General features: G+C 47.0%; 1 protein-coding gene and 1 pseudogene across 1 annotated transcript; one reads left to right on the plus strand and one right to left on the minus strand.

Annotated features, from left to right (window-relative positions):
• Positions 1–335: 335 nt before the first annotated feature.
• On the minus strand, positions 336–1,675 carry LOC136502753 (uncharacterized). Its single transcript, XM_066498005.1, has 4 exons — positions 1,610–1,675; positions 1,152–1,529; positions 844–1,065; positions 336–587 (listed from the first exon to the last, which is right to left on the minus strand). The coding sequence occupies exons 1-4, from the start codon at positions 1,673–1,675 to the stop codon at positions 474–476; spliced, it is 780 nt and encodes a 259-aa protein (XP_066354102.1). The 3' UTR covers positions 336–473.
• A 6,265-nt stretch (positions 1,676–7,940) lies between these two features.
• LOC136503055 (uncharacterized) lies at positions 7,941–9,571 on the plus strand (annotated as a pseudogene).
• The last annotated feature ends 2,999 nt before the right edge of the window (positions 9,572–12,570 follow it).

Below are 12,570 nucleotides of genomic sequence, written 5' to 3' on the forward strand. Positions count from 1 at the left end.
GGACTCGGGAAGGCTTTGCCGAGTGCCGGGCTGGCACTCGGGAAAGATTTGACGCCGTTGGCCGACGGCCGACGCTGTTTTTTTTTCTTCCCCGACTGCAACACTCGGGGAAGATTTTTGAATTTTTTTTAAATAATCTTTGCCGAGTGCCGCAGCTCAGGCACTCGGCAAAGAAATTTGTTTTTTTTTAAAAAAAAACCCTCTTTGCCGAGTGCCGCAGCTCAGGCACTCGGGGAAGCCACCTCTAAAAATTCTTTTTTTTGTTTTTTTCTTTTCCATGTAAACAACAAAGCATATATATATCACAAACCACAAATCAACAACAATATATCACAAACCACATTTATATATCACAAACGACCAAATTTGTCCGAAATCCACAATATATTACAAACCACACGTTCAAAAGTACACACTATTCCAAGTTCACAAGTTCAATACATAAAAACGACTCCGCAGGCAGCTCACGGCGACTATGAGGGTTGGGACGCCCCAGGGTGCGATCCTGGCGAGTGTCTAGGTGGGGATGGCCCGACGTGCGATGCCGGCGACCCTCTAACATGGTTCGACGCTGCCCCCGATTGATGCTGCAAAAAAGAGAAGAGATTGCATGTGAGTGACAAGATAAAAATGTCAGGAGTTTAAAGAAAAGTTGAAAATATCGGCAGCACCTCCCCTGCACGGGAAGGTTTCCAAAACCTGCAAGAAAAACGTCGGCACGAAGGCCGACAACCACATTTTCGACACGAAGGTCGACACATCAACAAATCCGGCACAAAGGCCATCACTAGGTTTGACATTAAGCATGAGCAAAGAAAGTAAAACATCCGTACTCATACTCACTGGAGTAGACTCTCGATGATGTGGTGGTGATGGTGGTGCAAGCAGCTGTGCTGGGATCTCCCAACCTTGTTGCTGCCCAAGTTGTTGCACGAACTTGAGCAAACCTTCTTGCTGGGCCTCCAAAGCTTGTATCCTCTGACGCTCGGCCTCCCGCTCGGCCCGCTTAGCCTCTCGCTCAGCCAGCTGGGCCTCCTGCTGGGCCCGAAGTTGCTGCACCTCGGCCTGCAACATTTGACCCTAATGTTTCAATAATGCAGAGCTAAGGAACGTAAAAGTCAAAGAACGACGAATGAAACTGGAATACTTACCTGGAGTGCCGCCACCGCTGTCGGTCGTTGGCTTATGGGCACGCTAGAGCTCGTGCTCGCTGCTCGTAGGCGGTTAAGCGGAGTAGAGCCCATGTCGAGGATGCCGTCGCCAATGTAGAACTGCCCATGCTTCTTGCCTTGCCCAGTCCTCATCACTCGCTCAGGATCAAGGCACTCCCCGGTCCTCGGATCGTAGTCCGGCCCGGGGACTAACCTTGACGCCTCCATGTATGAACTGGGGCAGGTGTGGACGCTAGAGTTGGTGTATGCCTCTGGGCCCGCATCCGGGTTGTACTCGATGTTGGACTTTGCCGGGCCCATGTGGGCCAGAGCATACGCCGTGAGTTGGCCAATTGGCTGGCCACCATGGGCCGCCTCCTGCGAGAAAGACAATAACATGTGGTTAGGAATCATGCAGAATTGAGCGCGGCTAGATTAGACAAATGGTGGAGACTTACATATGCCTTTTTGTATTTGCTGAGGCTGGCACTGCCCTGATGGTGAGGTACACCTGGCATCATCATACGGTGCTCGCTTTTCTCTTGGTGCACCTTCTGCCAGTCCGCATCCAACTATTTGTCCACTATAGCAGCCCAGCAATCGGGAAAGGTGGCGCACCAGCTCGGAATCACCTACAAGCCATCAGAAGATCAAATTAGGCATAGTTAATCTAAAAAGAGATCAATAGGAGATGTTTTCTATTTACCTGTAGGTACTGCTCCCTTGTCTGAATCCCTGTCTCTCTTCTTGCCTGAGTTCTGTTGATTCTTCTATTACGGTAGGTGGCGTTGTAGTCAATGTGCGCCTAGAGGCGGGACTCATGATACAAGTCCAAGACATGCCTTTTACAGGAAGCGTAAGCCACCTAATACGCCCTTTCCTCCCATCCCGGCTGGCATCTGAAGAAGTCCTGCATAAAGACACGAGGTATCCATTATTTTATTTCAAGAATGTCAAATGAATGCAATGAATTGAGGGCCATAGAGCGAGAAAGGCTTACCCACAACTCCGTAATCACCTCAAGTTTGTGTGCCCATCGGCGGGGAAGAGGGCGTACTGGTCGAACGAGGGTATCTCTGGGTCCTCATCCTCTGACGTCCACACCAGGCCAGGGAAGTGTTCCCTGCACAGAAGTTCCAGGATCCCATTGACATTGCGAGCCTCGGCCCCCTCCTCCACAAGCATCCAGTTCCTGCACAAGTGGTTAACAATAGTTATTATTAGCTCTTATTATGATTTTTCAACCTATCAAATGAAGAACATATGAAGTTACTTACCTATCCCCCTCAGGTGCAATCAGTGGGCGGTGGTCAATAGGAATCGGTCACTTCGGGAGCTGGCTGGGACCTCGCTTATAGGGTTTCAAGGCTGTAGAGGAAGCCGAACCCCCTGCCCCCTCTTCGGACATGTGCGGAACCCCCACCTCGAACGCGTGTGGAATGGCGTCGTCGTACATCTACGGAACGGCGTCCTCGCCCACCGTGGGCAGACAGACGTCGTCGTCCCTAGAAGAGCGCAAGGAGCCACACTCGTGGTCAGTCGACGGCTCCCGCCTAGGCCTGCCCCTCGGCCCGCTCTGCCTCTACGACGTCTCTGTCTCCTCAGCCGTTGACGTGCCCCTCGGTCTCGAGTAAGTCGAGTGATAGCTCCTCCTAGTGGGCCCCATCACCTACAATTAAAAAGAATAAACCAGTATTAGTCCAGATAAACGAGAAGTACTTAGCAAGGGATGCAAAATAAAGAAAATGTAATTACAAAATAACATAGTATTACATGTATTTCTAATATTCTTCATGATCGGGATTATCTGGATGATAGGTATCGTCATCACTATCAAGAGCCACGAAATCATCAAAAGCCTCATCCTCATCGCTTTCATTGCCTAGTTGTAGTCCGTCAAGCATTTTCAAGTCTCTCGGATCATGCACCTCATCTGCAGCTTCCTCGTCAACAACCCATTCCTCGTCTACTTCCATTTCAATCTCTTCGGTTAAGTCTATCTCAAGCATCCCTGGTAGCGCCTCGTCTTGTTGATAGAACTCCCCGTCATGTGTGGGTGGGTTCAAGTTGTAATCATCATCGTTTGGGCGAGGTAATTTACCATGTGGTGATACCTTGTGCACAATATACCAACCCTGAAGACGTGGGTCGGTTTTGCAAGCATATGGACAATAATAAACTTGCCTAGCTTGTTGAGCCACAATATAGACATCATCTCCTTCATAGAAGGAATCCTGTCTAGTTTCGACTATCCCAAGTTTAGGGGACTTTCTCTGTACTGCAGGTTTAAACCACTGGCATTTGAATATGATAGGCTTAGGTGCTTTTTCACCATGGTATTCGAGCTCGTATATTTCTTCAATTGTGCCATAATAGTCCTCCTGATCAGCGTCGGGCGTAACGACTCCGGGCGTAAATATTCTGGTATTCGTGATCCTTGCATTGGGCCGACTCTTCTCGTAGCCTGTTGTGTGAAAGCGATATCCATTCATGTCATAAGCGTTAAATGACGAGACCTTATAGTCAAAGCCTTTGGCCACTTGTCATAATTCAACACTTATAGACAAATCACTTTGGCACTGCAAGATCAAGCAGGATAGAAATGAAATTAGGCAACTAGGAATGCCAAACTTAGAACGAGCTAAGTTGGTCAGAAGGTACCTTTCTTTGGAACCATGTAATGAAATCAGGCGAACCATGTTGACGAAGGGTCTCTTGTTCATGGTCAGAAGGTGGCCTTGGATGATGCCAGTATTGATAAAAAAATTCCCTGCAACGACAAGCAACAAGGTTGTTGGATGCAGAAAATTTACGGAGTATGTAACAAGTTCGTTGAGAACTTACCCCTGATACTTGCCGACTTCCTCAAGGTTCGTCAACACGTAGAGCATGATCTTGCACCACTCTTCATTGGTCAAGAACTTTTTGGACGCTCCACTTGATCTCCCGTGTTGCCCTTTGAATAGGCTGAGGGTCGATTCATTTTCGTCCTCGTTGTAACGAGGGGGTGGATTATGCACGCTAGGGAGGTTCTCACTATAGTATGATGTTGTGAAGTTTGACACCTCCTCACGAATGAATGCCTCTGCTATGGAAGCCTTAATCCTGCCTTTGTTTCCACATTTCTAGCGAACAGTCTTTAGACATCTCTCGATTGGATAGCACCAACGGTTCTGCACGGGCCCCCCCATTCGTACCTCGTTCAGGAGGTGTAAAATCAAATGCTGCATCAACAAGAAAAAGCCAGGTGGAAAGATCTTCTCCAACTTATAGAGCAACTCGGGTGCCATTTTTTCCAACTCCTCAACCACTCTCAGAGATATCTCCTTAGCACAAAGTTGGTGGAAGAAAAAGCTCAACTCTGCCAGCACCTTCCAGACATGCTCAGGGATGTAGCCTCGAACCATCGACGGAAGAAGACGCTCAATCCATATGTGGAAGTCATGACTCTTCATCCCTAAGACTCGGCTAGTATCTGGGTTCGCTCCCCTTCTCAGATTCGCTGCAAACCCATCAAGGAAACTTAATGTCTGCATCCATTCTATCACTTCCGTCATGTGCTTCTTTTCCAAGACGTAATCAGCCTTAGGCCTTTTCCATGGTTTGTCGTCTCTTGGAGGCATCATCTGTAGCTTTGGTCTATCGCATAGTGTTGCCATGTTTACTCTGGCCTTAGGGTTGTCCTTTGTCTTGTCAAGAATGTCCATGAGTGTTGCCCAAAGTGCTTCAGCGACATTCTTCTCAGTGTGCATTACATCTATGTTATGTGGAAGGCGAAGGTCATCAAAATAGGGAAGCCTCTCCAATCTCGACTTATGAGTCCACATATGTTCCACACCATAGCCCACAAAGCGATCTTTGTTTGGATTATCTTTCTTTGGATTGCCTTTCTTTCTTTTACCCTTCTTTGGATTATCTTTCTGCGTCGGGACCACGAGAGCATCTATCTGAGCATGAACCTGGGCACTAGTCATCTTCTGAGGTGCAGGGTCGGTCACCGTGACACCTTTCGTGAAGTTCTTGGTGTCTTCTCTGAATGCATGGTCAAGAGAGAGGAACTGTCGATGCTTGTCGAACGACGAGAACTTGCCACCCTTCTTCAACCAAATAAACTGTAGAGCTACCTTGCATACCGGGCATGGAAACTTCCTATGGACACACCAGCCGGCGAATATCCCATACGCCAGGAAGTCATGCATGGAGTACTGGTACCAAACATACATTCTAAAGTTCTTCTTTGTAGCTCGGTCGTAAGTCCATACGCCTTCATTCCAAGCCTTGATCAATTCATCATAAATAGGCTCCATGTACACACCCATTTTGCTTCCCGAGTGTCCAGGAATTATCAACGTCAAGAATATGTTTTGCCGTTGAAGTAGGGCCCTAAGGGGGAGATCGAGGGGGATAGCGAACACGGGCCAACAAGTGTATGGGGCCGACATAATTCCATAAGGATTGAACCCATTCATTGCCAGTGCAACATGTACATTACGGGCCTCTTCATCTTTGCCACGATGGTTGCCATTAAATCTTTTCCATGCTTCACCATCTACTGGATGTACCATCTTGTCAGGATTGTATCGAATGCCATTCTTGTGCCATGTCATCTGTTTCACGGACTCCTCGGACATGAATAGCCATTGGAGCCTCGGTATGATCGGAAGGTGTCGTAGGACTTTCATGGGGATGCCCTCATTCTGCTCCTTCTTGCCATCACCTTTGTCTACCTCCACATACCTAGAGGATTTACACTTTGGACAGTACTTTGCATCCTTGTGTTCTTTCCTAAATAGGACGCACCCCTTCAGACAACAATGTATCTGCTCATACGGCATCTTCAGTGCCCAAAGGAGTCTCGTTGACTCGTACAAGCTGCTCGGCAGATGATGACCCTCCAAAAGCAGATCCCCAATAATTGCCATCATAGCATCGAAGCAGGCTCGAGTCATGTTGTGCTGGGACTTCAACCCCAGTAGGCGCCCAATGGCATCCAGTTGAGAAACCGTTGTCTTCTCATGTAGGAACTTCTGTGCCGAATCCAACATGGCCAAGAACGCCTTAGCGCTTGGCTCTGGCTCCTCCTCCTCATCCTCCTGCTCATCCTCTGTAGGTCTTTCAGCGAATGTCGCATCCTCATAGTCACCAGGAGGGGCGGGGCCGAGCTCGGGCGGCGCGGGGACGACGCGGGGACGACGGCGGTGCTTGGCGGGGTGGGCTGGGCTCGGCCGGGGCGGGGGCCGGGAGGGGCTGAGGCGGGGGGGGCGGGGACCGGTGGCGGCAGCGGCGCGGGCAAGGTGGCCGGGAGCGTGAGAGTGTGAGTGTGAGTGTGAGTGTGGGTGTGAGTGTGTGAGTGTGGGTGTGAGTGTGGCCGGATGAGTAGATGAGCGTTGGCCTTAGACGAGGCCCCGAAACGACCGTTATAATTTCCTCCGCGCAGGGGGTTTCTTTTCGCTCGCTCGCTCCCTCCCGCCCACCTGCGCGCCGCTAGGGTTCGCCACGCGCCGCCGGGGCTTCCCTCGTCCGCCGCCCATGTGCGGTGCCAGGCCACCTGCCACCCCGCCCACGCCTCCCCTGCCGCCCGCGCGGACACTCACGTCGCCGGCGCGCCCTACGTGGCGTCGTGGCTAGGCCAAGCCACACCTCATTCCCCGCGCGGCCACGCCGCCCCAGTGCCCCACCCGATTGGCCGATTGGAGTTCTTTGCTTCAACTCAGAGCAGAGGTGATTAGAAATCAAATCCCTCCCTTTGTAATTTTGCAAGTCAAAGATCATGACATCATCGGTTGCTATCAAGCAATGAGGGATCGAAGAGTTAAAATTTAATTGTAATTTTCTTCCGATATTTTGTAATCTCAATTTGTTATGGAACAAATTTAGTTTGAACTATATGTATCTTTTATCTAAGCTCATCTGAATGTTTTGTATTGTTCATCCAAATATTTTCTTGCCATGGGCATACCCTGCTCTCAATTTCTGGGTCCACCACTGATTCCATGTCAGTATTGTCTGATCTGTATGTATATGATCTATGTCTTGCTGGCTTGGTTGATCTATAGTGCATTCCTATGTGATTTGGTTTGGAATCAAAAAATCTGTGAGCACCGATTGTAACTGACTGGCACTATTTCATGAGGTAATTGGTGTTATCCGAAAATCCTCAAGTCAAAATGAAGTTATAAATGATTACTTGCCAGCATTTTGTTTTGGTGCCTGACGAGGTCTAGCTTTGGAGGATTTATTTGCTTTAATTTTGACTTTATGTCCTAGCAGATCAGTAATATTTGGGCTCCTAAGTAAACTACTAACTCCTTGAATGAACCCAGGACTAGTCATAGTCCATTCGATTGACTCAGTAGTATCTCACATCCCACACATAGGGAGCCCTTCTTTTTACATACAAATAAAAGAAGGAAAATTATTAGGAACGACAGATATTAATCAGGAACATGCATCTGAAAGTTTAGCATCAGTGTCTTGGTGAGTTTCAGAATTCAGAGTTCAGTTACTCGGATTTGCACAATATTTCATTACTTGGGATGCTTTATTAGTATATTGACTTTACTTGTATCTTTCTAATTATTCGAAATATTTTTACTTATATAGTAGATGACGATCATGATTTCTGATATGTGTATAAACCAATATACTGAGAAATAATCTTTGATATCAATGTTATCAATTTCACCACACCTAAATCTTTTTCCTTCCTCCGCCACTGGTCCATGTCCTCCATTAATAGCTTTATCTTGCGCCATATCTCATACTTGTTCTTGCTTTATCTACTGCAGGATGGGTCGCAAGAAGGTGGTTCACCCTGAAGATGAGTCGGGTAATGGAGATGCTTCTCTGCCTCACCCCAAGAGAGCGAAGCAGCCCACTGCTAAGCCTCCACGCAACAAGCGCAAGGTGTCAGCAGGATGTGGCAAGAACTCCTTCCGCAAAGCAGCGGATGACTTGTACTTGCCCAATGTGGATGTCGAGTTGGTTCCTGTGACTGAGCAATTGTTCACCCATCCGGGCGATCGGCATTTTATGGATGACGTTCATCCACCTCGTCCTAAGGACTATTTTAGCAACCAAGGAGAGGTCTTTGGCAAAAGGTTTGAATGTCCATCTGAATCTCGAGATGCTGATTTTCGTGATCCTCGCTTTGGGACTGTCTTTCAGCTGGACTACTATGATTCAGTGATCCTTTCCAAGAGTCAGCTAGTGGTTTTACAGAAGTACATTGATTGGGATCATTGTGTCAAATTGGGTGATCCTGAGATGACTAGAGCTCTTGAAATGTTGGAAAGGCGTAATTTCAAGAATCTCATGACCATGCAGTATCCGTGGAGCAATGAGGTCATTGCACAGTTCTTTGCTACTGTTTGGTATGAGAAGGCCACAGCTGATCATTATGGTTATATGCATTTCTCCATTGAAGGTCAGCCCTATTATGTCTCTTATGCTCGCTTTGGCAAAATTCTTGGATTTGAGTTTGATGACATAGACAAACATCGGCTTAATTGCAACCCTCACCGTGACATTGATCTCTCTTTTGCTTACAATGAGGATGCTACTGCCGATGACTTCTACACCGTCAACAACATGAGAAAGGTTTATCGCTATTTTAATTTGTTGGTCCGGCAAACTTTGGTTCCCAAGATTGGTGGTGCTTCAGTGATTTTATCTTCTATGGGTCCCTTCTTGAAAGCTTTTTAGGAGGGTAATGAGGAGGATTTTAGTGCTTTTGGCTTCATTTATAGGCAGATTCAGTTGACATCTTGGGATCCTAAGAAGTCATGTACTCATGCTCCCTATATCATGAAGATGATTGAGGTAGTCACTCAGAAGGAGTTCATCAAAGAAGTGAGCCATGAGCCCTACCGACCTGTGAGAATTAGTGAGACAGCAAAGAGGAGAGGCCGCAAGCCCAGTCAACCTCAGCCTCAGTCTGTGCCTTTGCCTTCCTCCTGTGCCATAGCTGCAGCTTATCCTGAAGACGTCCAAGGTCTTCTCTTGTAGGGTATGCGCTCTGTGTTTGGGATGTCCATGGCCATCTATGAGGCCAACAGAGAGCACCACAGGTTTGTCCAGGAGGAGCTTCACCGCGCTGAGGTCCATTCAAGATGATTGCCGAGCACGTAGGTGTGACTTTGTCCCCAGTTCGTCCTCTACCTCTAGCACCTCAGCAGCCCGAATGGTGGAATCCGTTGTTTCAACAGTCTTTTGTGCAGCCACAGCAGACACAGTTTGACACCGATGAGCAGCCACAGGCCTCGTCCCATGTTCAATAGGGTGTTGGTGGCCGCTCGTCCTCTGGATGGGCTTCCGCCACCTATGGTATAGCTGGTCACTTCTTTGGCCCTGCCTTCGACGTTCTCTACTCCGCCTCCTATCCTTCTACTTCCGGTGGACAGCAGCCCGGTGAGACCTAGGAGGATGACGGTGTCAACCCTTCTACTTCTGGTGGACAGCAGCCCAGTGAGACCCAGGTGGATGACGGTGTCAACCCTTCTACTTCCGGTGGACAGCAGCCCGCTGAGACCCAGGAGGATGACGGTGTCAACCACGACGAGTGAGGCGCACGTGTTCTTCAATGACATCTTTCTTTTTGGTGCTTGACGCCAGAGGGGGAGAAAATATATGTTTGCCTCATTTATCTATATGCTATTTATGTATGGACCTTGGACTTGTATCATGATCTATATCTCTTGTTGACTTCTATCTATATTTTGGGCTTGTATGACTATATATTGTGATGAACTATGTGTGATTTTTAGTTGGTACTTAATGGTTGTAAGGACATGTTAATGTTAGTTTGCTTATCTAATATCATATCACTTGTGATGGTGTATGCCTTCATTTATTTGTTGTGTGATATTCATGTCATATGCATCACGATTATTTTTGTGACACCTTTGCACACCTAGAAAAGCATGCATGTATATGATTTGTTTCCTAGCAGTTTCACTAAAATTGTGCATATATATGTGGCCTTTTATGCCAAATTTGTTTCCTAGCACTTTTGGCGTCTTTTTGCCATGGGGTCATCCTCCTTATGACCATCTCTTAGGTATGGTGTTAGTTCGCTTGTCGAAATCTTAGGAAGGATGGAAGTATCGAAAGGAGGGATTTCATTAGATTGATAATTGAACTCTTCCTCCTCTACTTGATTTTCAACTCCGACAACCTGCTTCTTCCCAGGGAGAACCACTCGTCGTCTCTTGTTTCTAGTGTCATGCACATAGAAGACTTGGAAAACCTGACTTGCGAGTACTAATAGAAGCTAGATCGAGTAATTAAGCACGAGCACACACCCTATTTCATAGACCAAGATAGAATTAAGCACACGGATTCCATCACGCAGTTGTAATTTGATCATGGTCACACAATCCCAAAAATTAATTACAATGCTATAATTAGCAAATTTGTTCGCTGCTACCTTATCTATCGAGCTGAGCTGAGCACACGCCCCAGGTAGGACCGACGCCTATGTGGTTGTTGTCGGTGGACGGACCATATGCCAAGAAAGGAAGCCCTGGGATCAAGAGCAGAGCTGAGCTGAAGCAGACCAGATTTGGCTAGTCGGTGGCCTCAGCTCCACCCTCAGCGGAAGAGTTGATTTGGCTTTATTTTCTTCACATATCACAATGAATTAATTAGCTGAATCACCTGCCATTCATCAACCGGGCCGGGTCAGCTCAGGAGTTCGGACACCTGCAAGTAAATATCGATCGATTCGCTGTCTATACAAGCTATATGTCGTGCTAACTTGACAAATTAATAGAGAGCATGCACAACATGCATGGCATGTGGTAGTAGTGTGCCAATGGAAGTACCTTTATACTCTACTGCTCGCTGATCTGTACATGCTCCAATGTCAAGGATCGTTCAAGGAGTTAATATTAATACCACTAGATCCAAGGTTTAGGTAGGCCCTGCCCATTCGAATCAAGAAACATATTAATACCAAAGATGAAAAGAACAGATCCCGCTGCGTACTGTAATGGGTTAATTAGAAGTCTCAGATCGAGGTCAGGAATATATGTTTGCAATTAACCTCCACTAATAAAAGCCAGCCACATCATCACGATCCATTTCTCACCACTTTCAAGATCAATGAGAGGGAAACAGAGTGAGTTTTTTTTAGCTGAGCTTCAGTTTCTGAAAGGGCCAAATAATATAGATATGGCCGGTCAGGTTATTATCAAAAGCAAGAAAAGTCTAGGTAGATGTCTGGGTTTTAGGCATCCGACGTCACAACTTGCTCGAAACCTTCTCAATTTTTTATCATAGCATCTACATGCGATAACATGACGCCCCGACAAGTTTTGTGATTTTCGGACTTTGTTCAGATTTTATATGATTTAAATACACTTTTCCCGCAAGTACCTCGTCATGTTACGTCAACAAGATGCTCGACATTTCATGTGAGTTCCTGGATACGGCCTCAACATACACCAAATATCATGAATATCATTTTTTGAATCACCACATTCCATTATTTCATGCACCTGCAGTTCAAATTTGAAGTATGCAAAAAAATTCAACGAAAAAAAAATTAACGAAATATACCAAAAAAGAGTCAAAATTATCCCAAATTTGAACAAGGAGTTTTAAATAATGTGAGAAGGCCTCACAAAAAAAATGGGGCAAAAAAACAAAAAAAAAATTCTTCCCCGAGTGCCTTCCCTGGCACTCGGCAAAGAGGCCATTTGCCGAGTGCCATAACAGGGCACTCGGGGAAGCCAGCCTCTTTGCCGAGTGCCAGGGTGCGACACTCGGCAAAGCAATTTTTTTAGTTTTAACGGCGTGGGCGGGCTGGGCCGTCAAGTAACATTTTTCTTTGCCGAGTGCCGCTCTTCCCTGAGTGTTGCACTCGGGGAAGAGGGCCTTTGCCGAGTGCCGCTCTTTACCGAGTGCTATGTACTCTGCGGCACTCGGCAAAGCCTCTCTTCCCCGAGTGCTATTCTTCCCCGAGTGCAACACTCGGGGAAGATTGGCTTTGCCAAGTGTCCAATTTTTGACACTCGGAGAAGCCTGCCTGCTATGCTCGGGGAATTTTGCCTCTCCTGTAGTGTCTCTACGGACAATCATAGTAATTTAATTACGCTGTTTGCTAGTAGTTATTAGACAGACTACACGTGGCATACATGAGCTTTGCGTCTGTTCCCTACTTCCCTTCTAGGCAAACACCGACAGCAGAGTCATGCGTGTTATCTTGCCCAGCTAGTCCTATATATATAACAGCACTCGGGACAGTTTCATATTGTGTTGTCGCTAAAACGCGCCATCTACATGCGCATGTTCTGCCGTTCCCAAGCCGAGCTTCAATTAGCGTGTCCCTCCGTAAGACCTAGCTCATTTTACAGGAGTTAGGTACGTCTTGATCGATCGAGTGGCCAATTCATCTGCTAATATTTTATACAGCATC

Source organism: Miscanthus floridulus, chromosome 14 (genome assembly GCF_019320115.1).
Source record: "Miscanthus floridulus cultivar M001 chromosome 14, ASM1932011v1, whole genome shotgun sequence".
In the NCBI taxonomy this organism is placed as follows: domain Eukaryota; kingdom Viridiplantae; phylum Streptophyta; class Magnoliopsida; order Poales; family Poaceae; genus Miscanthus; species Miscanthus floridulus.

Excerpts from the sequence above, each read along its gene's own strand:
- LOC136502753 (XM_066498005.1), bottom strand. The coding sequence starts at position 1,675 with ATGATGATGCCAGGTGTACCTCACCATCAGGGCAGTGCCAGCCTCAGC. Across the intron at positions 1,530-1,609 it reads GCAAATACAAAAAGGCATAT|GAGGCGGCCCATGGTGGCCA; the intron begins GTAAGTCTCCAC and ends TCTTTCTCGCAG. Across the intron at positions 1,066-1,151 it reads CAGCGGTGGCGGCACTCCAG|GCCGAGGTGCAGCAACTTCG; the intron begins GTAAGTATTCCA and ends CAAATGTTGCAG.